The following is a 27,937-nucleotide window of genomic DNA, read 5'->3' on the forward strand; positions in this document are numbered from 1 at the left end:
TCGTTCGATTCGTCTCAGCAAGATCTTTGACACAAGATAGTAGTGAGGGTCTGATGATGGAGCTGGAAGGTGGTCACTTGTACCAGTCAACCATGCAACTAAGCCACTACGTGTTTGGGCTCGTTTGATTTGTCTCAACAAGATCTTTGACACAACATAGTACTCACAGGGTCTGATGATGCAGCTGGAAGGTGGTCATCCCAGACACGAAGTGGTTTAGTTGCATTGTTGACTGGTACCGGTGACCACCATTCAGCTCCATGGCATCAGACCCTCAGTACTATCTTGTGTCAAAGATCTTGTTGAGACGAATCAAACGAGCCCAAACACGAAGTGGTTTAGTTGCATGGTTGACTGGTACCGGTGACCACCTTCCAGCTCCATTATCAGACCCTGAGTACTATCTTGTATCAAAAATTTTGTTGAGACGAATCAAACGAGCTCAAACACGAAATGGTTTAGTTGCATGGTTGACTGGTACCGGTGACCACCTTCCAGCATCATCATCAGACCTTGAGTCCTATCTTGTGTCAAAGATCTTGTTGAAATGAATAAAACGAGCCCAAACACGAAGTGGTTTAGTTGCATGGTTTACTGGTATCGGTGACCACCTTCCAGCTCCATCATCAGACCCTGAGTATCACCTAGTGTCCAAGATCTTGTTGAGACGAATCAAACGAGCTCAAACACGAAGTGGTTTAGGGGTCATCCATTAATTACGTCACACGTTTAGGGGAAGGGAGGGGATCAAGAAAATGTGACATGTTGTGACATGGGGGAGGGGGGAGTCACAAACATTGTGATGTCACTTTAGCCTCATCAGTAACCGAAAATTAATTTATATTTTTTTATTCGTTGTACAGTTCAATAATGAGATTTTGGATGTAACTTTCGTTGTGTTATAAAATTACTAATATTTATATGTCGGAGCGAGACACCAGAACGACATATTGCAGTGTTACAGTTCATAGCTTTAAACGCCTGTATAAAGTCGATTAGCAATGTTTGGCTACGTATTATTTGCTTGTAACGAAATAATAAAGTTGCGTAGTGAATAACGCCACCATCTATTGGCGTATTGTTGAACTAAAATGACAGGTAGAAGGCTTTGGAACGTCAAGATGTGTATCTTGAGTGAACGTAGGCACGAGCAGGCAATTTTGTCGTTATGTTGGTAGACTGGTCAGGCAGGTTTACCAACTTGAATTGGAGGCGGGAGCGGTTGGCTCCGCCCCTGGAACTGGCTTCCTTCTTCTTGATCGGACCGCGCTAGAGATCGGACGTTAGCCAAGCTCGTGCCTAATTCGCTACGTTCCTGAAGGCTTATACCTGAAGGATTATTCTGAAAGCTTATAGATTCTCACGTTCTTTAACCGTTTAGCTAAGTGTTTTATTCCAAGTGTTATTTTGATTTCTTATGTGCCATTATAAGCTTACTTTTGTAAAATAAAGAAACTATGTGTTGTTTTGAAAAGATGTGTCCCGCCGAGTTTGTTGCCGGGTTAAATCTTCTCGGGTCAGAGGTGTAGGGTTGGAGCCGGTGTAGTTTGACTTAAATAAAGATATGAACGATTTCATGTGATCTTTTTATTTTTATTGAATCCGATTCCATCGTAAGATCGTTTAGTTATTTTGATTATTTAGTACTGAAATATAGTAGACACTAGTATGGTTAACGAATCCGAATGTTTATTTCATGCACCGGTAGCATACCTACTATTTTGGCTGTGAAGTAATACATCGAGGTACCATGCCCACCACCCGCTATCAATAGCCCCACACAATTAGCCCCCCTCTCCCTCTTCGACATATATATCAAAAATATTTTTTTATTAAAAAAATTATGCCGAGTTAATATTGTCGATTTCGTTGAAAACAAAATTGCCTAAAATGTGACGTCACACCAGGGGGGTGGGGTTTGCAAAATGTGACCAAGTGTAACAAGGACGGGAGGGGTAAAAAAACCTAGAAATTCGTGTGACGTAATTAATGGATGATCCCTTAGTTGCATGGTTGACTGGTACCGGTGCCCACCTTCCAGCTCCATCAGCAGACCCTGAGTCATATCTTGTGCCAAAGATCTTGTTGAAATGAATAAAACGAGCCCAAAGGTTTAGTTGCATGGTTTACTGGTACCGGTGACCACCTTCCAGCTCCATCATCAGACCCTGAGTATCACCTAGTGTCCAAGATCTTGTTGAGACGAATAAAACGAGCTCAAACACGAAGTGGTTTAGGTGCATGGTTGACTGGTACCGGTGCCCACCTTCCAGCTCCATCATCAGACCCTGAGTCATATCTTGTGTCAAAGATCTTGTTGAAATGAATTAAACGAGCCCAAACACGAAGTGGTTTAGTTGCATGGTTGACTGGTACCGGTGACTACCTTCCAGCTCCATCATCAGACCCTGAGTATCACCTAGTGCCAAAGATCTTCTTGAGACGAATCAAACGAGCCTAATCATGTTACTACATGGTTGATTGGTATCCGTGATAGATATGAGCGCCGCGCCGGCGCGCCGCCGCCGCCGACAAAATTTTCGCGCCGCCGCCGCCGACGCTGCGCTATCGGCGTGGCATCGGCGTGACCTTGGTAGTTACTACTACTTTCGGAATCAGATAATATATTTTTAATCGAGTTTAGATCATTAATGGCGCCACTTCGAATAGTTTATAGGCATTCAAAAGGTATTTTAGGCCCATATAATTAAAAAATATCGAAAGCAAATGCAAACTTATCTGTCTAGTAACCGCGCTACTAGTCTTGGGGAAACGAAATTATTTAATATCAATTTTAACATCAATATGCTTGTAATAAACATACTGATTTCCTTCCATTTTTATTGTGGAACGTTCCACATTACAATTTATAGATTGTATATAAACACTAGACATATGTCAATCACAATGAAAAAATTAACAGTGATCAACTCTGGCTAACGTGAGACTCGAACCCACATCTTTGGATTACCGATCCAATGCATAACTAATTTTGCCGGCTAACCATCCGTCATTTACCGCGAATTTATTAACCATTGCAAGCATGGTTACACGTCTTTAAAAGGTATTAAATGAGATATTAAGCGTTTCCACGTCCAAATGTCCGTCCGTTGGCTTCACACGGAAGGGCGTCGAAATCGGGCCTCAATTAAACTTGGCCACTGTTCAAATTTCAAGCTCTCTCTTTGCTCTCTTGGAGCTCAATCTTTGGCCTTGCATTAAGCCGCTATCTGAACCTGCAAGTTTTTGGCCCTGTTTGGAGCTCAACTTTCGGCCTGTTTTAAAACGCTTGAGCATTGGTCCTTATCCGATCTTAGCTCCATTTTAGCTCGGCCTTTGGCGTCGCACGAATGCGCCCGCAGGAAAGCTCCAGATCTTTAACACTATGGCTGCAGTCTTTATCGGCCTGCGCCCTCGCTCTGCTCTCTTGCAGCTCGGCCTCGCACAGAAGCGCGCCGCAATCGGCGCTCCAGGCGTTCGGCCGTCAGCCAAGCTTACACTTGGCGTTCGATTCTTAGCTGTATCACAGATTATATAATAGTTCTTACGAACAGATATTTATCTCTCAAAGAAAACGCAAATACCTACCGTTTTGATACCTACACAAAAATACAATGGAGTGACCTTCAACGCGCCGCTCCCCACACCGCGCATGCCTGCTCAACGCTAGGGTTGCCGACGCTTAGAAATGATAAATAAAATACCTACTTATACAGCGGAACGAATTAACATAAAATCTAAATCTACAATTATGTATGTTATCATTAATTTATAATTGTTTTACATAAAATTGTAATGCATGTTTTTTTTCTTTCTCTAAGAGTACTTTCCGCTGTAAAGTTAAGAACGTACTGTCGTTAAAATAAACTTTACCTACCAAACGAACTTAAAAGTTTGCTTCCTATTTCAACTATGTCGATATCGAACGATAAATGTGTCATAATAAACACTACATGTCTAAAGAAATTCAATAGTACCTACCTATACCTACGTAGCTTGTAACTATCGTAAAAATTGGCAGTGCGGCGCGCGGTGACGTGCGTGCGTGAGCGCGTGTGGCAACCAACTGGCTTGCTTTTCTACCGTGAACGAGAACAGATTCGTAGGTATAAATCCGAGCTCGCGCGGAGAGTTCCATAGGCCTGGCTGTATGCTTACCTGCAGCTCATCCTCTGGCCTCGCATTGGGAGGCGTCGAAATCAAGTCTTCGGTGTTACATGGAGCTCGGCGTTGGGCCTCACTTTTTGACATAAATCGGTTTTGTTGAATCGATATTGCTTAATGACGGAGCTCGATTTGCTTTGGACTGTCGACAAGACGTTTCCCTGATACAGTCAATCGCTAAGATCTTTCGGCCAGAGCCTCGCCAAGATTAAGACCGCCTCCGCATCCACAGTTTATACGATATCAATTTTTTTCGTACCATTATTCAATAAATTATCCTTGAAAATAAAAAATGCATTTATTTCATAACTTTCTTACAGCAAAAACATGTTTTTTCGGTAAAATTTTGGTTTGAATTCTTTTTTCATTAATCGAAGGTGTTTCAAGGCCACGCCGCCGATTCGCCGCCGCCGCCGACCAATTTTGACCGGCGCGCCGCCGCCGGCTATATGCCTATCGGCGCTCATATCTAATCCGTGACCACCTTCATCATCATCATCAGGCTTCATCATCAGATGCTTAGTACCAGCTCGTTTCTAAACCCTCGTTGATACAAATTAAAGGTTTTATTATATAGCTAAAATAGTTTCACTATACAACCTATACCATATGCAATGGCGAAAAATGAAAATAAGCGAGTACCTAAGTAAGTACTTACTGTTTTAATATATGTTTTTCTCTCAGTGTTCAAACGGTCACCTTCAGGGATCCCCGGAGGACGGACTGGGAGGGCTACAGGAGCAGCCTAGAACGTAATCTGGAATCCGCAGCGAAGGTGATAAAAACGAGGGAGAGTTTAGAACTTGCGGTAGAGGTGGTCTCAAATGGCATTGTAAGTGCCTTTGAAGAAAACTGTGCTCTCAAGGTCAAATCAACTAAACGTGTGGTCCCATGGTGGAACTCCAACCTCAGGAGGCTCAGGGCCAAAGCACGCAAGTTATTCAATAGGGCTAAGAGGACAGATGAGTGGGAGGTCTATCGGAAAGCCCTAAATGAATACAGTAAAGAGATTAGGAAAGCTAAGAGAGCGTCATGGAGGAGGTTCTGCGAGGACATTGAAAATACGCCTCAAGGAGCGAGACTTCACAGGATACTCTCCAAAGCTAGAAGTAATCAAGTGGGCCTTCTCAGGAGGCATGATGGCTCCTTCACTGCTAGTGAGACGGAGACTCTGGAGCTCTTAGCTGAAACTCACTTTCCAGGGGCAGGACAGTCACACGAGCCCCAGGTGGTCAGGGGCCTGCATAGGCCCTGCCCGGAGGACTGGAGGCAGGCTGCCCTCGTCATAAGACCCGGGATAGTGAGGTGGGCCATAAGCTCGTTTAAACCCTACAAGACGTGCGGCCTGGACGGAGTAAGCCCTGTGCTAATGCAGCGAGGAGCTGAAGTCCTAATCCCGCATTTGGTTAGAATCTTCAGAGCTAGCTATGCCTGGGGACATCTACCAGAACAGTGGAACAAGGTCAAGGTATTATTTATACCGAAGGCTGGGAGGAAGGATTACGCGTTAGCCAAGTCCTTCAGACCCATCAGCCTCTCCTCGTTCCTCCTTAAGACCTTGGAAAAGGTAATTGATAGGTACATCAGGGAGAGCTGTCTTCTGAGTAAACCCATACACGACAGCCAACATGCTTACCGTAGGGGCAGATCTACAGAGACTGCCTTGCTGGAGCTGGTTGACAGAGTGGAAAGGGCTTTGGAAGACAAGGAAATAGCCCTATCGGCCTTCTTAGATATTGAGGGCGCTTTTGATAATACACCCATTCGGACACTGGTGGAAGGGCTTAGGGCCAAAGAGGTGGACTCCACCACTATCCGCTGGGTGCAAAGCATGCTCTCAAGCAGAATGGTTAGGCTGGACTTGCTTAACACCACACTCGAAGTGGCCACTGTGAGAGGCTGCCCGCAGGGGGGTGTCTTATCTCCCCTGCTCTGGACTCTTGCGGTGGATGGACTTCTGCACAAGATGGCGGAGCTCCGAATCGACACACAGGGGTACGCTGACGACCTTGTTGTGACGGTGAGGGGCAACTGCCAAAGTACTTTATCAGACCTTATGCAGAGGGCTCTCAACACCATAAATACATGGTGTGGAGAGAATGAATTGTCTATCAACGCAGATAAGACAATTATAGTTCCATTCACGAACAAGCGGAAAATAGACAAACTCAAACCGCTTGTCATGAATGGTAAAAGTATTCCGTTCTCAACAGAGGTCAAATATCTGGGGGTAACACTGGACCAGAAACTGACCTGGAACAAGCATGTGGACGGAATTATACAAAAGGCTAGATCAGCCCTGGCAATATGCTGTCGTTTAGCAGGCAACCGATGGGGTCTAAAACCCAAAATTGCCTTATGGCTGTACACATCTATAGTGAGGCCGATAGTGTCTTACGCCTCTGTAGCATGGTACAGGAAAACGACGCAGAAGGTAACAGTGACGAAGCTTGGCAGCCTGCAAAGAACTGCCTGTGTCATCGTCACTGGAGCCATGTCATCCTCCCCGACGGCAGCCCTAGAGGCCATACTAAATCTACCGCCCCTTCACCTGCATCTGGAGTTGGAGGCGAAATCTAGTATGCTTAGAATAGCGGGCGCGAGGAGAGGTAATTGGTTATCGAAAACTCTGAGACTGTTTAAGGAATCAGTGTATGATATCCCTGTTCTTGGGATGCCATCCGACACTATGGCACCCAAATTTTGTCCACTCAAACATTACTCAGTGGAACTCCCCAAAAGGGAGGACTGGTCAAACAGTCAAATTAAGTGGAAAGAAGGAAGCCTAAGGTGGTACACTGATGGCTCCAAATCCGGATCTGAAGTAGGCTGCGGAGTATACGGTGAAGCGCCTAGGAAAAGCATCAGCTTAAACCTAGGACGTTTTTGCTCTATATTCCAGGCGGAGGTATACGCCATCCTAGAATGTGCGTCAATCAATCTGCAAAGCAACTACGGTAATCACACAATCTATATCCATTCGGATAGCCAGGCGGCACTCTTAGCCCTAACCTCTGATGTCACCACATCGAGGCTGGTTGAGAACTGCAGGCAACTATTGAACAACCTTGGAGCCAGGAACAAAGTTGTTCTACGTTGGGTCCCAGGGCATGCGGGTATCGTAGGAAATGAAAAGGCCGACGAGCTCGCGCGAGCAGGGGCTAAAGGGATAAACTACAGTCCTGAGCCGTTTTGTGGTATCCCCAAAAGCCTAACGCGGCTCACCCTAAAGACCTACTGTCAATACACAACAATTCAACTCTGGAGGGAAACAACAGGTTTGAACCATTCCAAAGCGCTTATCAAGGCCTTCAGCAAAAAGGCGTCCTCGAACGCCTTAGCGCTGTCTAGGAACCAACTGCGCAACTTGGTAAGGGTGCTTACTGGGCACTGTTGCCTAAATAAGCACATGCACACCATGGGGAAACGTGACATGGGGCGGTGCAGACTCTGTATGGAGGCAGAGGAGACGCCCTTGCACATCCTCACAGAGTGCCCTTGCCTAATGCGTACTCGTGACTTAATCCTGGGCGGGCACATATTGCGCCCGGAGGAGGTAAAGTCTCTCGAGTTCAAAAAGATCCTGCAGCTATTTGAAGTTGCATGTTTGGATCGAGAGTTGTAGTAGGTGGCGATCACAATAGATCAGCGATGGTCGCAGTGATACATAGGCTTTGGAGCCTTATATAGCCCCTAACAAGAAGAAGAAGAAGAAGAAGTACTTACGTATAATTTCTTTTTAGTAATAATGACCTACATAAGTATGTATATTTGCACTGGATTTAGTATTTTCGTACCAAATAACATTTTTAGGACTTTGATATTAAAGTACAGTTAGTGTTGTTATGGTTGATTTCAATATGCTTCACGATCGGATCAAGAATGTTTAATCCATCATTGTTAGTGCGACCGAGGGAAAATGCGGTGGAACGGATCGGCGTACTGAGCTCGCGGGGCCTGCCGCAGTGCGTAAAATACCTAAACTCGCTCATCCCCGAAAGGTAATAGCACTCTTAAACAATTGCTCATTAACTTTCAGTGATAAATAGTCCGTATCTACCTGCACTTTAACAAGTAGAAATGTTGTAACTATTGTTCCTATTGTTATAAAATGACCTCTCTAATCCTTTACCTGGAGCATTCGCTAACTTGCCAGTAGGTACTTGTGATTTCCCTATTGAGATAGTCGGGTATAACCTCTGCAAAGACAATGGGCGGGTTTCTCAAGTTTATAGGGGTTTTAAGCTGATAACTTTTGCTATTGCTACATTTGGTAGCTTTAAAATGAAAACTTAAACGCTAAGAGAGACCCCTCACTAGCGTCTTTTGAGCGTTGGCGTCTAGTCAGCGCTATGGGAATTGGCGTCAGTGCGTAGTTGCGCTAACATTGCGTCGAGCAGCAGCGTTGTGTAGATGCTGACGCTCGGGAGACGCTAGTGTGGGGTGACCCTTAGTATTTTCTTTTGATGTAAGGGTATAATCCACCTGAGGGTCTGATGTCAACATAGAAAAATCGAAAATCCTTGTCTGCTTCTCTGTCGCTCTTGCATATTCGTTACTTACCTCTCGTAACGACTTTCGATTTTTGGATGTCGGCGGTAGGTCCTTTCTTTCTGACTTATTGTCTTACATATATTGTATAGTGGTACAGCAATATGAATTGTTTCCTTTAGGGTTACCGGTTAACCACAAACCACTACCACACCATCTACCCCGTGAAAACTTTATTGTATTCTTCGTACGAAATTTCACCATTGTTCGTCTTTATCTCCTTGCGCAACTAGAAATGTTCGCGGTGTGATGAGAACGTATTCGAATTGAAAACATTATGTGATATAAGTTAAGAGATACCTACATTTAGGTACATATAGGGCTTGCAATTCGAATATTCGAATTTGTCGAATATTCGACCTGTTTTGATATTCGAATATTCGGCCGCTCAGGCTTCGAATATTCGAATATTTTTTATTACTATAAAAAAATCTATGTCATCCGCTGTAGTTACAGTTTCTGTGTGTTTTACGGGTATTTACAGTGAATGAGGAACGGTAGGTACCCAAACACGAAGGAAATAATATTTTTACTGTATTCCTCTCGATAGACTTCGTGAATACAGTGAAACCTAACTCAATTTAAAAGAAAACGAAATCAAAAAGTATGTTATTTTTACGGTCCGTAAGTTTTAAGTTAAAGAGTCATTCTGTTTATTCAGTACAAGCGTACGTTAAGCGAATTTTTGAAGTCTAAACCTTGTCACTTATCGCTATTCTCAAATTTAATCATACCAAACCTGCCCAACTTGGTAATCTAACCATGCACCTTTAGCTGACGAATAATCCACCCAGTACTCAACTAACTTTTTCCCTTAAATATTCCAATATTATATAATTAGCCGACCATTAGGAATAATAACTTGCCAAAACAAATAAAGTCAATAAAGATTCAAAATACCATGAAATTAAAGGCCTTTTTACAGGCCTCTGAGTGATTACAAGTTAATTTAAATCGGAAAATAATTACCTACTAAAAATAATATCTTACATACCTAGGTGTTTGGATGGTTAAAGTTATATTATTTCACGCAACGACGACGCATTTATAACAAGTTTTATCTAGAAATATTAAATACGTCTAATTTTGGCGTTTTACTTGTTTTTATAAATGTGGGCATCTTATAAATAGTAGTATGATAAAATCTAGTCAAATAAGTGGATTTCTGCCAAATATCCTTAGTTTTAGCAATATGTGGAAAAAGCTTTTGAATAAAACGATAATAAACCGATTTCTCGTTCCTTTTCTTATTTTTTATAATATTCGAATAATTATTCGAATATTCGAATACGTCGTCAGAAAAAGTCGAATATTCGAATATCTGAAAGTTTCGAATATTTGCAAGCCCTAGGTACATATAAGGAGCATTGTAAAATCATCTTTCATTTTCATTTTGAAGCTCATACGATTTTGTTGCCGGTTGTTTGATAAGGTTTTTATGGCACAAGAGTACCATTATGGTCATATTTAAGCGTCCATTGAATAAGTTAATGCTTTAAGTAAAACTTGATATAAAATCACACGCTATTAAGGATACGATGTTTTAACGATACCACTGGAGCGCGAATCTTTAGGATATCGTTATTCTACTGTAATGATCCATTTGTGAGACGCGACTATAAGATTAAACTATGTACTATGTCTTTATGGCTCTAGACAGAGATATGATAACTATTTGATAACTATTGCTCTATAAAATCAAACTGCGTCATTTGCGACTAAGGGTCGACTTACAGACTTCATGTTAACATGTTAGGGTGTGTGGGTAAGGGTCCAAATATTGCTGAGCAAATCGGTTCAGTAAAAATTGAAAAGCGAGACTCTTCTTTACTCTCATAAGTCGTAATCGTTTCTGCTCTAACAGTTAAAACACCCACTGGCTACAATCTATACGTGCCTTCACTGGAACCGCCCACATTTAGCAAATTTAGAGCCCCCGTGGGCGACATGGCACAGTTTGAACGTAACCTGTTCTGATCTAGTAATGTTAGCATTGCAGGCTGCGTTAGCCGCAAACAATCGTGCGTGTACATTTTAATTGATTGTCATTAGCATGTGTTCCTTGCGAGCTAGTTTATCGGTGTAAATAACGTTATTACGAGACTGATATGGTCATTCGGTTTACGACATGTTTTGCATGTATTGCATATGCAAGGATGAAATTCCTTGCATATTTGAAACAGAATAGAGTTACGATAGTCAGTTGTCTGGAGTTGAAATTTAATATGCGCAATCATTGAAGTTGTAGAGCGAAAGAAATATCACTATAAGGTTGTTATTGAGATATCTGAACCACGATACTAACAATTTGGAAGCATAATATTTTATGGTTCAATCAGAATTAATCGACATTCCGACATCCAATGCTATCGAGACGTTCCAAATTTCGGCACAATTAATCTGATAGCTGTACCGTTACGGTGTACCGTTGCATTGACCGAGACAGACGGAGCGACGCGCTGTGCGAAAATACACGTGGTAACCCAGTTACTGTTCCGAGCTCTCGATGGTAACGCGGAAAAGGGAACGAAGATTAACCAGACAAGTTCGGTCTGAAAGCGGACCAAAGCCTTATGGAAGAATACACAATACTTGGTCCTATACTGTAATAGCTGGATTTCACAGAAACACACGTTACTACATGGAATAAGATCGAAAGTGGACCAATGGAAAACTTAATTATGTGGAGGAAAAGACAAAAAACTGGGCGAAATTAAATCTGTTATGACTTATGAATATAATGAAGACTGATGCTATGTAGCGAAGCAATTATAGTACACCCTCTCTCTCTTTCTCTCTCTCTCTCTCTCTGTGCTTGTTCTAACTATGTTCAATTGTTTAATCAGCCCAGCCTTATTGACACAACTTGGGTTCGGTTCTATGTCTTATCGGTCATCGTTCCCATTTCTGTGCCTTGCCATTTTTCACTTTTTTCAACATTCAATACAGTACTCGCTAATGTATCTGGTTAGTAGCAATTTAAGTAACAAATGTAAGGAGCTAATTCCTAGTAATAGATCTAATGTAATTGTTCTGCATGAAGTTATGATTCGTGTTGTGTTATATCAAACATGAAACTATCGGATAGAACAGCTTTATTATCCCCATGTGTCATGACATCTAACATCGATGTTTACAGCTGTGATGATATCCGAACATATCGATTTATTACATACACGCGAAACCTGTTTACACAATTACCTGCAGCGACATTGTTAGGTGATAGATCTGGATCACAACCGGCTAGCTCGGTCTAGCTTTCTTTTTCACCGGACAAATACTAGATATGTCCATTTGTGCCTTTATATTTCATTACTAAACTTGTTACGGCGCAGTTGAAAGTAATCTCTGAACACTTTAATTAGAAATTAAGAGAGAACGAAAGTTTCCAATGACATTTTCGCGGAATCGAAAAAGTTGTAATTGCACTTTTTACATTTACATCCGTGGATGCAGAGGCGTCTGTTTTGGGCAGAAATTTAGTGAACGCTGTAATGATTTCTCCAAAATGAATGCCTTGGCTATATTCGTCTTAATTATTATTTAAAGAAACCACTTATATCAAGAATTGTTTTGTAATCTGAATGTTTCAGTTAACATCCAAAAGAAGGCATCAGTCATTGGAACTTACTTGAAAATAACCATTTCGATTGGTGTACCTCAAGGAATAATTCTAAGTCCCTTATTCTTTGTTTACATTTTTGACAACATTTATAACTCTGTAAAATAAATTTGTCCAGTCATAACATAATCTTATATGACTTGTTATTTACCCACCACCTATTAAACCAGATAGGCATTAAGGCATAATCTAGATAATAAGCCGGTCGTAAAGCAATAGAGTTAAGTGAACATCAACCGGCCAGTCAATTAGGATAGCATACCCATAATAAAGTCTTCCACGGGTGTTACACATGCTACATACGTGATGATTCATCGGCTAAAGATTTCGTTACGGCATCTACTCACTAACCATTTTAATTGCTAACACACGACACTGACTTTGAAATTAACTCTCGTTATGAGGGCGTTAGTACTCGATCGTCATGGACATATTTTAGTAGCAAGAATTTTGATTTAGACTCGACATGTGTTTGAAATGATAAAGCGTAGCATTTTTTTTCTATGCCTCTGTGCCGTCCGTTACTTTCAGGCCAACTCAAACGTACACTGATATCAGAATGACATCTAACTGATGTCATACAGTTATTGTGCATTTCACTCGTACTTGTCTGTACATGTATTGGCGCGAGATACACGATAACTAAATAACATGATTCAAATATCTTTCTGATTTCAGTCTACGTTCGAATTCTGCTGTTCGTGACTTACTTCTTCTACTCCTATGAATTACTCTACGTCACATGGTGCTATATCATCTGTATATAATGTTGAAAACCTTACTACACAGGCAGCGAATCCCAATGAGATTTTATTCTTCTCAATAGGAACATTTTCAACTAAATTGTTTCCACTGGTATTGATTATGCATACCGTAAAGCCATTAGGAAAGAAATGATTAATCATTCTCAGCTAAGACGTGAGATTACGAATAATTTAGAATGACGGATATTACCCAAGAACAGCGAATGTTTGAATAATTACTCGTTCCATCGTTCCCTTACTTTTTACTGCGAGAAAAATCCAGAATATTTAATTTTGATTCCTATGCCGTTTAATTGAACCAATACCCCGGCTGAAAGGGGAAGTTTAATTTTGGAATGGATTTTTCACGTCCAAATAATTTTATTCGGAATGTTTCTGAAAATAACGAAAGTTGGTAATGTAATGTCGCACGTCTGTTTCGGTAAAATTGGAAAATGAATTCGTTATAAATGCGCACACTGGTTTACTGGCTCTTTTAATATAACGTAATGTAATTTACACGTGACTTAATCAAAATGATTAGGGTAATTCCGGGGTAGTTGGCCATAGTTTTTTTAGGGCTCGATAAAAAAATAAGTTTACATGTAATTAAAGAAATATTTACTTCTTCATAAACTTTGATTAATTGACTTTCGAAAATGAAAGAAACAAAAAAAAATTTCTATTGCGAACAGCTTGAAAAAGTGTTTCAAAATAAATTTACAATTGGCCATCTCTCCCGAGGTATCCGGGGGGTATATTACCCCCAGGTTAGGAACCACTGGTCTAACCAATTGAAAGTTTCATTACACTCAATTCAACTATTGAAAACATTATAACTATTTCAGAATTTCGTAAACACGCAAAATTTAGATTAGGCAGCGTAGACACTAGAGTATGAGAGTCCCGCACAGAACTATATTTTGATGCGTCTAAACTGAACAATGTGAAACTTTCTCCTCGTCGTCCCACATCGCTTACGTCATAATGACTGGTTCCATCCGACAATCTGTTTCTTTCTTTTCTCCAAAACCCGCCTGTTTACGGACAAACTGGTTATAGTGATATACTTCAGCTCCGTTATAGATTTGTGATTCTTTAAAAGCGTGAAAGTTCGTCAGTCCATATGCGGATTAAAAGCACACATTAGTTACAGTCATTTATTAAAACTGTCATGGCTTGCGCAAACCTGATTGGATACACACTCTTCTTTTCTAATTTGAACTGCGTTCAAAACGTGAAGGGTAAAATAAACATTTGCGGCTTAAACATACATTTCTATCGGGTTTTATATTATTTTTTAAAGAACAGTGAAACCAGCTTCAGAAGAAATTCGAAACACATAATCTGTTTCCTTTACATTATCTCGCACAAAGGAATATTTTACACAGCCCCTTATTTAATCTATAAATGCCTACCTACACCTTTTAATTGCACTCGTTGTGAAAAGCCCTCGAAAGCCTTTTATATGATTAGCAAAGGGTGCTTTGTGCTGTATCATGAACAGAATCGTTAACCGATCCCTTGTTGGCGTGTGTTTCGCCTTATTACGTTGCAATAAGGTGCAATATATAAACATGTTTGTAATGTTTACTAAACGTTGTACTTTCACACTTTCCATCAAGGAACGATGATTTATCAATTATACTGAGTACATGCTCGTTTGGAATCAATATTTCGAGATGACATGTTGTTTTGCTGTTTAGCTAAAGCAGTTCTATTGGAGTAATCCAAACGATTATGTTGTACCTTAGCCAAATGTCAAAATCATATACGCACTTAAAGTATGATTTTGCAAAATCATCTCTGCCAAATTAGTTTACAGTTATTGGCATATAATAAAAGGTTAAGTTATTTGATATACTTATTATGATTAATGTAATTACATTATATGCGAGTTAAATAATTGCTGTAGCATTTACGATTGGTTAATTTCTTAATATATCGGCAGAGAATGTCTTTTACCGGTGGCCGTCTCAGATATGTGATTCATTATTTAACCTCAATTTCATTACCTATTAAATACCTTTCACAGTTTAACTTTCGAGGTCAACGTGAGGCTATTAAAACTGTACACAATTGAAAGTAACAAAGTTATTATGCGTAATTTTGTCCGTCGGGGCAATTAGGTACCGGGTCAGTCCAGGTATTACTCCCATCGCCTACTAACCTAACCATTTTAAATGGCTCTTGTATCACATAAAGCTGTATAGTATCTCTTGGTTTCAAATATGTACTCTGGTTGGCTAGAGTGAGGCTTGGTAGGTAGCAGCAATAGCAGACCTCGTTGACAATGCGGACTAAACACTCGTAATGAAAGGATGCCGAGTTGTGTGCTTCCTGTGCTCTCATTCACGAAGCTTTCCGACCACGGACAAACTAAACTAGGTTCCTGTTTCACACAGTGGGGAGATTAATATAATTTTTACTTCGCATTGTATATTTGCCGTATTGGCCTCTCCAAGCGTCACCGATAATCGCATGCGATTTGCAACATCGCGGCTTGTGTTCGATCGATTGAATTCGTTGTCCCTACTTAGCAATGATCTAAAAGTCGCATGCCATTTGTTGTAAGGTCTATAGAGGCCTTATGTTATGTATAAAGGTAACAATGGTAGCGTAGCGACTAAAGTTTGTGAAATAGAGGGGTTTAGTATCAAAGTCAAGCCTAAATTAAACTAGGGACGACCTGACGGTCGAGTACAAATAGTTTTTGAACAGGGATCGCTCTCCAGTGCTATTTCGGCCTAGTTGTATTGTTAATTAGATCCTCTGGCATGCTCTTCATTTCGCTATACAGCCAATAGATAAGTAAGAGTCGTGTAATTCTGCTTTTACAGCCGATAGCCAAATAAGACTCGAGTAAACCTTTAAAATGTCCAGTTATGTTGTCAATGCTTTATACATGCCTCGCAAAATTAGATACGATCTCCGCTTGTTTAGTCACGTTACTTAGAATAACAACAACAAGTAATACAAGTTTATTGCATGCATACCTGTCTACAGATGATGGATGCGTTAGCAATAGTGCTTGCTGCAAATATCTTATCAGAAAATCAACACGTTCGTAACTTTATTAACCGGTTTTAACAATTGAATAACTTACACTTTAAAAACGTGCGATTTTTTTTCGTATCTAATCGTATCGGCGGTGTCGTTGTAGAAGTGAGATAGTGATAGTTGTGTGCTGGGTGGGAAAGAGACGGATGCGGCTCTCGGTTCGATGATCATGAGTCACGCTCGGCGGCGCGAGCGCAGGCTCCAATGGTGGTCCGATTAATGAACGACCCGCGGGTCAGATTCATGGGGCTACCGTGAACATCGAAATTTGAATAGTCTATCTATACCGCGCTATGTAGTTTTGAGTTTCTAACAGTTGTAGCGTTGCTGGCTGAATGCAATCACGTTAAATACTTACAGTTTTGACTTTTTATGAAAATGTTCTAGTTAAACATACGTTTTACGTTTGGTATCGTTCCTTTGCTGTCAATGCTGTCATGCTACAGCTAAAACGAATTGCGGAACCGGGGGAGCTATCGCATAAAACTAAACAAGAAAATCGCCTAACTCTCTCTATCACTTGCGAGCAATAGAACCAAATGACGAACAAACGAACGGACTAACTTGCACCACAGACTACGGAACTACTACGGAAGCATCGACCGCGCACCGGGTCGCGTAACGTCCGTGATGGATTGCTGCCTTCGTGCACAGTGCTCCGACAACACAGATACCTGCGAAACGCGACTCGTATATGGACCATAGAGAAATATAGTAAGACAAGAGTGCTCACTCCATACATCAGTTCAGACTATTAATTTCATTGTCTACATCTAGCATGGAGTAGCGGAACTATCATTACTGCTACTTGACAATAGATGTAGCACCGGCCGGAAAGTCTTATTACAACAGCATAAGACTTTCCGGTCGGTGCTACATCCATTGTCAAGTAGCAGTACTGATAGTTTCGCTACTCGATGCTAAGATGCTAATAGTCTTTTTGGTACTAAAACTGATGTATGGAGTGAGCACTCTATGTATTTTTTTCTCTATGATATGGACCAATATTGCCGCTTCCTGCAAATGTTGGCATGTTTAATCAAAATGACAACTGGGCGATGAGTCATGGCCAACGATACTCTGCTGATGGAGCGGTTTTTGACTTTTTTGTTAGATTGTGTCACCACGAAACGTTTGATATTACGCAAGTGATGAAAATTGTATGCATTGCAACTACATATTATTAAACTTCTAACAATTGATTTTATTTTTCACAAAAGTGGCTAGGTGGTCACTACGCACAAGATGTCGCAAAACTTCATTACTAAAAGCATAGCTTTAAATTGAACTAGTTTCAATGAAAGTTGGTTTTCTGCTTTCTTTGTGACCTTAGTTCAATAAAATACCAGCGCCCGTTCTTTTCGTCTTTTTCTCAAAAGGAGACGGGAACAGGTTTGCGAAGGCCCCGGCGGCAAAAAACAAAATGGCGGATCGAAATGCTCCTTTAAACGCTTGCTAATTTGCGTAGGCTTCATATTACAAAATTAATCTCTGGTTATGCTGTAAAAGGAATTGATCGTTGTATAACTAATAGGCAGTCGTGTAATACACGGCGTTTACGCTTCAATGGCGTTTGTAAAAAGTTCTCTGCTCTATTAGTGTGATGAAGATCGAAATGAAGTGCTTCAGTATGGCTTGTTATAGTAAATATAGTAATATGACTCAGTGAAGTGTGTGTCTATCTTTAGGTCTTTATAAGGCATGATTTTACATAACAACATATGTTTGACGTCTACAAACTTGAGCCGGATACAGGCGTTACTATTCCAACAAGATCATTCTTTTAAACAGCTAATTAGGGGGTCTAGCCAAGTGACAATCGTTTATAGAAAATTCCAAACGAAACTTAAATAATGTACGGATATGATCACGTTACTTTTCGATTTACGAGTACGTTTGTCGATATTCGACTGTCATCTTGGCCAAGATCCCTGACGTGCCAGAGCTCTGTAGTATAATCGATCGTGGTAAGATTATACCGTATTAACATCAGCTGCCTGCCACGATAGTTTAGGGAAACCAGACATGCCGGCTCAATGCCTAAAACATTCATGTTCGATGTCTAGATAACCAGATTGCAAGCAGACACCTCCGCCATAGCGGAAACTTGCGGTTCCCGTATTGTTGATGCACGTTTGCAATTAACGTCTCTAATGACTTCGATATACGTTTGATATTGCAATGTGGGAAATTTGCGGTAGACTAGGGTTTGCGTTACAGTTATTTCAACCTCTGTAACGTGAGACAGGCCTTTGGAACGCTTTAGTTCTAGTTTTTCAATTATCTGATTGGACATTCTATCCCTATTGAATGATATCTCAACTATAGCTAATTTTTCTGAATGAAGGAGATGTCTTTGGTAGTACGACCTCTTGATATACCTAATAATTTCAGCTTTAATCGAATTTAAACTGTTGTGAGACATACTAACATTGCACTGTTAGTGCTTGAGAAAGGAGACCTACGCTCTCCGAAACATGTCGCGCGAGTGACTTAAAACAAGTGAGTCTAAACCGTAAAATTATTCAAAATTTCAGCTTTCATAATATGTAATACCATAACATTATTGATTTATGTAACAATATCTATACATATAAATTCGTTCTATAGATTAATATTTTCCATTCAAGATTCTTCATGGCTGGAGTGACTTAGCTAAAAGAAAATGAGATTATCCAAAAACTTGGATGTTGCCCAGTTCATACGAAGATTTACTCCAGTCCAATTTCCACTGAAGCAAATTGTGCCGTACCTATAAATAGATTGTGATTAAAGTCCTATTCGTATCCTAGGTACGTTAAAAATAGATCTGCAGTGGCTATTTTAGTTGCTGCAAGCGTCTCTGCGGAATCGATCATATGATGCAAAACGATTTCGAAGAAATCATTGAATTATTTCGTTCGTGTCTTGATGAAATACATAAAACAATGATGAAGTATTTGAAGTTTACACAGGTCATTGCTTATTAACAAAAAATATAACTTCACCTTCAACACTGAGATAAATTACTTTTGTTTATTATTTCTACAACGTAGTACTCTTGATTGTGAATTACACATGCTGTGGCAATGTAAAAACGAAGGTCATTCGAGCAATTTTAAAACAACAGTTCATGTAAAAACTTAAAAAGCACAAGTAACCTTCGGCTCTATAACGACTTCTGATATACTTACCATATTTTAAACAACAACAATGTCTGCTGAGTGCAATTTTAAACGTATTATAGTTTAATGTTATCCCATTTGTTCGTACGACACGAATCTGTGCGACTCACGGTGTCACGCTGCTCGTGAGATGAGTCATGCACGTTTCACCTACCATCTGTTGCAACCTCGGCTGCCACAAGGCAATACTATTTACTCTTTCAACACACCATTTTTATTTATACTATACACGCCAGATTTTAATTATCCACGATTAAGTACCTCGCGCGACGATAAACTTTATCTCTAGATACCGTATCAACACTCTTATCATGGAAACTTTTTATTCATGGACGTATTGTATGAACGTTTTGCTGAAATTGTTTTGTTTCTCGCTTATTGTGTTATGTTTATTCAAGTGTCATGGTGTCGGTTAGTGCGTCTCTTTCAGATACAGGTGTGTCAACAGCGACAGCTTTATGTGTTACATATGGTTTTGGGATGGTGAACGGTTTTGAATCGTTCAAATAAAATACTCGTTTTATCTCTTTCTTTGCAGATGGGCTGGTAGCTGCTCTCTCGCTCCTGCTATTGCCGATGCAGACGTGCTCCGAGTTTCGATGAAATGATACTCAATAATATTTTTCTGCTTCGAATATCTTGTCTGTAGGTATCTGTAGATCTCGATAGAATAAGTCATTGTCGCTAATTAGGTACTGATTATGAAGGTTGTGGCTGAAAGGCGGAAGCGCGCTGATAAATATCTCGTCATACCAATCCTGCGGTTTCAAAACCAAATAGACACGTTTCCAATTTTTTACATCTCTGGTTACGAACGGTTTACAATTACCTCTGGTTGAGCTTGGTTGAGCTCTGTCTCTGGTCGGAATAAGGTTTCGTTTATAGTCCGATTCGTCTTTTGCTGTGGCTTTAATTTGGTAGACGGCACTTGTTTTCCCGAAGTCTATTCTTATCGGATTACGAATCGTTACGCCCGTCATGATTTCACTTTTTGTGAGGCATTCGTCTGTTTTCTTTTTATTAGTATTTATTACGCATGACCAGTGTTATTCCGTTTGATTTTATCTCGGAAACTATCCATATCAATACTGAGTTTAGTCGATGGTATGGTGCAATCGATTTTATCGTCGCCGCCACGGCTAATAGGAGACTAGTGCGTCAATCACTGAATTTTAGATGTGAAATGACTCTGACGTCAAACTTGGAATAGGCGAAAACAATCGATGCAGGGCGTTATCAGGCTTCAGGCTGTTCATATTAGACGATGGGTTATTGATAATCATAGGATATGGGTCGGTACTATCTGTCACGTTTGTAGGTGTAACTAGACGTGTTATCACCACACTGATAACCGCTCAGTGTAGTTGTAACATGGCCTTCTGTCTCACGTCAAACCACTTTTCAGATTACGTACGAAAATGTTTTTCCAAAAGTGATAAAAACTGTGATAATACACAAATGTGAACTTGAAACTTAAATTCCTAGTGAAATGATCTCAAACTAAAATGGAGCGTAAACTAACACGCGAGGACTTTATGCGGAAGAGTTTTCGGGCTCCCCGGACGTCGCCGGCGCCCGAGAACCACGAGCCGGCCGTCAACGGAGCCCCGCCGCCTTCGCCGGTGTCTCTCTCCATGCTGGAGCGAGCCGCCCCACCGCCACGGACGCAGTATGAGATAACCTCTTCAGGCATCGCCCCTAAACGCCTAGAGTTCAACAGAGCTCATCCCATACACCTCAAGTCGTTCCAAGCGCCTGAACCTCCCGATGACACCAACACTCCACCTTCCGATGATGTGCTACGCACTTTGGAACGGCAGATCGGTGAAATGGAGCGAGGCTTAGAAAGAGCTCAGAATGGAACAGTAGCCGTCGACGAGAGAGTGCGCTACGCCGAACACGAAAACCTCCTCAGAACTGGTGTTTCCTCAGTCGGCGGGGGAGGTTATCTCGCTGCTGATTCCGACACGGAGCACGACGTCGTACCCTTCAATAGAAATGAAACTACCCGCAGCAGTACTGGTGCTACGGCTCCCACGGTACGGCCGGCACCCAGGCTGGCAAGAACTCATTCCGACACACAGCAGCACCAAGTCGCTGCTACTGCTCGTCTCATGCGAAAACTCGCTGACGGCGGCGCGAAGGAGGAAAAAACTAGGGTCATCTCCCGAAAAGCTATCCAAGCGCGCATGGAAAAGGTCAAGAACTCCGTGGTCGGAACCAAGCATGAGCATAGAGTCCTGGCCGAGCACAGAGCCGAACCTCCATCTTCAAGAACTCCAACCTCGCCCGTGTCGCAACGCTCATCCATACAGGTAATTACTGTGCCGTCTCGTGAACGTCCGTGTTTGACTCATTACGCAACCTTTGTAACAAATCCGTGAAACTTGTTTTCGTTTTATGACTTAACCGTGTAACGTAAGCCATTGTCAAGTTCGTATTTCAGTATGTGAGAGTCGATGACCCTCAAGGACGGGACGCGGGACGCTGCCCCTCTCGCTCCGTAGTTTAAATATGTTGGGAATGTCGGAATTGTAAATTGTTACTAAGTATTTGGGGACCCGGCAAGACGATGATCTCGAAATTGTAGTCTATATAACTTGTTATGTTAGTGGTAACTATATTCTGTTATTTGCACATTCGCGTATATATAATTAGGGGGATGGTGTTACTCGCGTCCGTAGGATTTACCACCTTTCCTAGGCCCACCCTACACGTATCCCCTGGGTGGTGCTAAACGAGTAACAACGCCGAGTGTCGGGCGGCGGTAAATAACCTGACGAAGAAGGCCTGACAAGCCTATAACTAAGTGTTGGTAGGAAATGACCAATGCTACCCGTAGACGTTGCGCCTTGCAAGAATGGGGGTCTTGACTTTATCGTCCGGACCATGAGGAAGAACCCCTCTATAAAAATAACCCTAATCTCACGGTGGGTAACGCGCCAAAGAGATGCATGGCTGGTAGGAGACCAGTCCTTAGCGCCAACCTCGGTGGACCTGGCAAACGCCGTTGTATATGCTTTCTTGTGGGAATGGGCGTCACCCTGCAAGCGACTTACTTTTCGACCCGACTCGTGGGAACAAAATGAATGATACTCCTGAAAAAGAAAATGAAAATAAATTAGATGATAAGGTAGATGTTAATGAACCAAAGATCTTGAGCCAACAGATATTCCACAAATCAATGTTCTTAGGACGACCACGCTCAAATTCGACTAGTAGCCTGGTTGTACCACATGTCAGTGCTCAGAAAAACCCGGAAGTTAATAGTAAGCAACATCCTAATAACTCAGAAACTTGGCAAGAAGCCAACAACAGACAAAAACGTCCTAGAAATAGCCCAGACAAGAAGAATGAGAATCCTCAAAAGCAAACAAAATTAAGTACATACTGGCTAAGCCAAACGGTGACGCCGGCGCCGATACCAACTTCAAACTCATTCGAAACACTAGATTTGCTTAAAGGTGAGGAAGAAACCCAAACTACCGAAAACAACCCAAAACCTCCCCCAATGCTCATAGATGATGTCGAAAACATCAATCCACTAAAAGTATTACTCGAAACATATGCCTCAAAAAATTACGAGCTAAAAGTCTTACGTAACAACAAAGTTAAAATCCATATTAAAACGATGGAAATATACAAGGAAGTTGAAAAACAACTGGATTTGAGAGGAACTCAATTTAACAGCTATAAACCTAAACACGAAAGATCCTTTAAAGCCGTAATAAAAAACATCCACCCATCAACCGATGTAAATGACATAAAAGAAGCCTTGAACGAAGTCGGCCATGAAACAGTAAATGTATGGAATATAAAACAAAGATTTACGAAAAAGCCATTAGACATGTTTATTGTAGAACTTGCACCGCAAGAAAACAATCAAGATGTATACAAACTTAAAAGCATCCTTAATTGTCGAGTTGTAGTAGAGGCTCCGAGACCAGTACACGAGATACCTCAATGCGGAAATTGTCAACGCTATGGGCACACCAAAAAATACTGTCACCGAAAACCAAAATGCATAAAATGCGCTGGAGATCACCCATCGGCAAAATGCTCAAACAAATTCCTAGGAAATAAAGTAAAATGCACTTTATGCGAAGGACGGCATCCGGCGAACTATAAAGGCTGCAAGGTCTATAAAGATCTGCAAAAACGTACAACGCCCAAACTGAGGCCAAAATTAAAAATACAAGATGAAGATGACGATGAAATTCACACAACTAAAAGTAACCCAACACAAACGGATATGGGCATGTCCAGTCAAAATAGAAATTATTTTGAAGGCACAACCAAAACAAGCTGGAAAACAAAACTCAATAATGATAATAACCACACAGATTCCGGTGGAAACTCTAATAATGACATGAAACAATTAACGGAGATGTTTAAACAAATATTGAACCAATTAAGTACAATGACAAATCTATTAACAAATCTAATGTCCATTATGTGTAAAAATTCAACGAAATAAAAATTGCACAATGGAATGCCAACGGGCTGCCAAAACACTCATTAGAAGTGAAACATTTTCTAGAAGATAATGACATTGACATTATGTTAGTGTCAGAAACTCACTTTACGAGTAAGAGTTATTTTAAAATCCCCAAATATAAACTGTACCACACTATGCACCCGGATGGAAAAGCCCATGGTGGCTCCGCAGTAATAGTAAAAGAAAAACTAAAACACTATGCAGTCGATCCATACTGCACGGAAAAAATTCAAGCCACAAGCATAATAACCGAAGACCACAAAGGGGAGATTAATATAACAGCTTTGTATATTCCACCAAAGCACAACTTGAAAAAGGAAGACTACTCCTCATTCTTCTCGACGCTTGGGCATCGATTTATAGCTGGAGGAGACTATAACGCCAAACATACCAGATGGGGCTCAAGGCTAACTACACCAAAAGGCCGAGAGCTCTTAAAGTCAATCGAGTCCCTCCAACTCGGTGTAGCGTCAACCGGTGAACCTACTTACTGGCCTTCGGATTTAAACAAGAAACCGGACTTGATAGACTTCATAGTTACTAAGGGATTTCATGACTCTTCTCTGAAATGCAAATCAAGCTTGGACTTGTCCTCAGACCACTCTCCAATTATAATACTAGTAGATTGCCAAATCTCACCTATTCCGAAAAAGTGTAAATTGCACACGAAAGGCACGAACTGGCCATACTTTCGGGAACTAATCCAGCAATCACTGGACTGCCAAATCCCTCTAAAATCAGACGACGATATCACCCAAGCTGTCGAATTGTTTAACACTGCCGTGCAACAAGCTGCTTGGGCTGCAACTCCTACCCCAAAGGATAAAAACAAAGAATTGTTTCTATACCCTAAACATATTTTCGAGCTACTAAAACAAAAACGCCAGGCCAGGAAATTGTGGCAATCAACCAAGTTCCCAGGCCATAAAAAGAAATTTAATTACCTTGCATCTAAACTCAAGGAAGCCCTTGCAAGACACAGAAACAGGGAAACAGAAATATACCTACAAAATCTTGATGCGACAAAAGCCACTGATTATTCACTCTGGAAGGCCACAAAAAACCTGAAAAGGCCCATTGCCCATCAACCCCCGATCAGAAATGAAGATGGCAGCTGGGCAAAAAGAGATTCTGACAAAGCAGGGGTATTCGCGAGACACTTATCCACAGTTTTCACGCCAAATGATGATCTTGATTCAACAAAGTTGGAAGAAATAACAAAAACACTAAACCAGCCTCACCAATTAGACTTACCCATTAAAAAATTTACTTACACAGAAGTCATCGGTGCGATCAATAGCCTCAACATACATAAGGCTCCAGGATACGATCTCATTACTGCAAAAATCCTTAGAGAACTACCGCACATTGGAATCAAATTCCTAACTCACATCTACAATGCCGCGCTCTGGAGAAATTTTGTCCCTCCACAATGGAAAGTTGCTGAAATCATTCTAATTCCAAAACCTGGCAAAGAACCCACAGAAGTAAAATCGTACCGTCCGATTAGCCTGCTACCAATACCTTCAAAAGTTTTAGAAATATTGTTCATGAAAAGAATAAAAGCAGAGGTTACGAAGACTAATTTGATTCCGTTACACCAATTCGGATTCCGGCAAGGACATGGTACTGTGGAACAGGTTCACAGGCTAGTGGAGCAAATAAACCTTGCGTTTGAACAAAAACTTTATGTGTCATCAGCGTTTCTGGACATATCCCAAGCATTTGACCGGGTTTGGCATGAAGGACTCTTATTCAAAATATTAAAAAACCTTCCAATCAATTATTATCTATTTATCACTTCGTACCTTAACGAACGACACTTTTATGTAAGCTATGGCAGTAGCACGACAAACCTACATGGGATAGAAGCCGGTGTGCCGCAAGGAAGTGTCATGGGCCCATTACTCTACCTCATATATACCTCGGATCTCCCAAGTGCCGAAAATGTTCTAATAGGAACTTTCGCCGATGACACTGCTATATTAGCAGTAGCCGACACTCCTGCCGATGCATCAGGAAAACTTCAAAACAGTCTCGACGATATATCGAAATGGCTTAAAGACTGGAAAATTAAAGCGAATGAGACAAAATCGGTGCAAGTAACATTTACGCTAAGACGTGAAACGTGCCCGGAAGTAAAACTTAACAACATACGTATACCCCAATCAGACCACGTTCGATACCTAGGAATCTACTTGGACAGGAGACTAACTTGGACGAAACACATCTTTACAAAACGAAAAGCCCTCGGACAGCAGCTGCGAAAGATGTACTGGCTTTTGGAACGCAAATCTCAACTCAGCCTAAACAACAAACTGCTACTTTACAAGTGCATACTAAAACCAATATGGACTTATGGGATTCAGCTGTGGGGAACAGCCTCAAAATCCAATCTAGGAATACTACAGCGTTTCCAATCAAAAATACTACGTATAATCACTAAAGCCCCGTGGTACATCAAAAACGAGAATTTGCATCGAGATCTCAAAATCAAAACAATAAACCAAGAAGTGTCCGACACCTTAGACAAATATCGCAAACGAATGGAGAAACACCCAAACTTACTCGCGAGAAACATGATGAAGGAACCACCTAACACTACTTTTACAAGGCTGAAGAGAAGAGCACCCCAAGATCTTATAAAATAAATATAAGATTTAACGAAATTGATGGGCGTATCAAAGGATATCGCACCACGCACGACTATTAAAAATACTTAATCTCCAGCTAAATGTCAAAGATAGACAGCTTGCAGGATTGAAGTGGAATCAAAAAAAAAAAAAAAAAAAAAATATATAATTAGCGACAAGTTGTGAACTAGTTACCTTACCGAGCGTTGATCATACTTATAAATTATTAGGTACTAGTCTACTGCTAAAAACTTTGATAAATATACGAAACAAAAACGCGATGCTCAACTAATACGGCATAGGGTAGAAGTATGTTATGAACAGAGATCGGACAAATTTGCGACATTGCTCGCAATAATGTGGACATGACTCCAAAATTGATTAAATAATTAATCATTTAATTAATTTCTTACCTGAGGTTTAATTTTGATTCCTAATCAATAAATAACACAAAGAGTTCTTATAATGTAAATTTATTTAAAAAAATAATCAGTATGTTTTCCAAATTTTCTGTAGGTACTTATTTTTTTATATCAAAAATATATTTAAGTGCTATTTATTGACTAGGGAACAAAATTAAATCTCAGGTAAAAAATTAATTAAATGATTAATTATTTAATCAAATTTGGAGTCATGTCCACATTATTGCGAGCAATGACGCCAATCTGTCCGATCTCTGGTTATGAAATAGATTAGAGCAGATACTGATAGGCATCTTTAATTTTTGTAATGTATAGTATAACTAGGTATGTAGTTTCAGCTTTTTTTCTGCGCCTCTATCAAAAAACATGGATGCTAGAAAGCGTGTTTTGTTTACCGCTGGGGACCCGTGAATTTTTTTCGGGGCAAAAAGCCTTTGTCACTCGCTGGACTATAAACTAATCTCTATGCAAATCTTCATGACAGTCAGTTTGGTAGTTGGAGCTACAAGCTAAACAAAACTAGTACCTACACTCTTTCCGATCAATATTAATTGTATTTTAATGAAGTTTTTAGTGCTACGTATAAAACTTGTTCACGGAGCTTTTAATCGGGGTCACTTCGGTGACTTTTAGCTTCTTCATTCTATAATATTATTTTCACTTTTGTTCTAAAGAGACCGAATCCTACTTTTTAGCAGCTAAATGTCAGGGAATCACTACAAACGCCTGAGCGAATTTTCACCTGTCTGTCCCTATGTATGCTTAAGATCTTCTAAACTACGCAACGGATTTTGATGCGTTTTTTTTTAATAGATAGAGTGATTCAAGAGGAAGGTTTATGTATAATTTGTTAATCCGAGCGAAGCCGGGGCGGGTCGCTAGTATAACATAATTATGATAGTTGTACTTGTACAAAAAACGGGCCTATTTCGTTATTAGTTACACTTCATAAAATATTTGCCTCAATACCCACGAGTATACGGTCAGTAGGTTTATAAACTAAGTCAAGGTCGCATACTTCAGTAATTTAATTGATTAATCGCATTTTTTGAAATATGGCGAGGTAATTCAGAGTTCAGG

The 27,937-nt window shown here is 40.6% G+C and overlaps 1 protein-coding gene across 1 annotated transcript in view; it reads left to right on the forward strand.

The window, feature by feature from the left end:
- Nucleotides 1-27,937, forward strand: part of LOC134658859 (MAP/microtubule affinity-regulating kinase 3-like) — a 153,031-nt gene that overhangs the window by 10,854 nt on the left and 114,240 nt on the right. The window contains exon 2 of the mRNA XM_063514530.1: nucleotides 20,710-21,619. Coding sequence (XP_063370600.1) covers nucleotides 20,810-21,619 — 810 coding nt within the window. The 5' untranslated portion in view covers nucleotides 20,710-20,809. The remainder of the gene's footprint in view (nucleotides 1-20,709; nucleotides 21,620-27,937) is intronic.

The sequence above is a fragment of the Cydia amplana genome, chromosome 23 (assembly GCF_948474715.1).
Source record: "Cydia amplana chromosome 23, ilCydAmpl1.1, whole genome shotgun sequence".
Lineage (NCBI taxonomy): Eukaryota > Metazoa > Arthropoda > Insecta > Lepidoptera > Tortricidae > Cydia > Cydia amplana.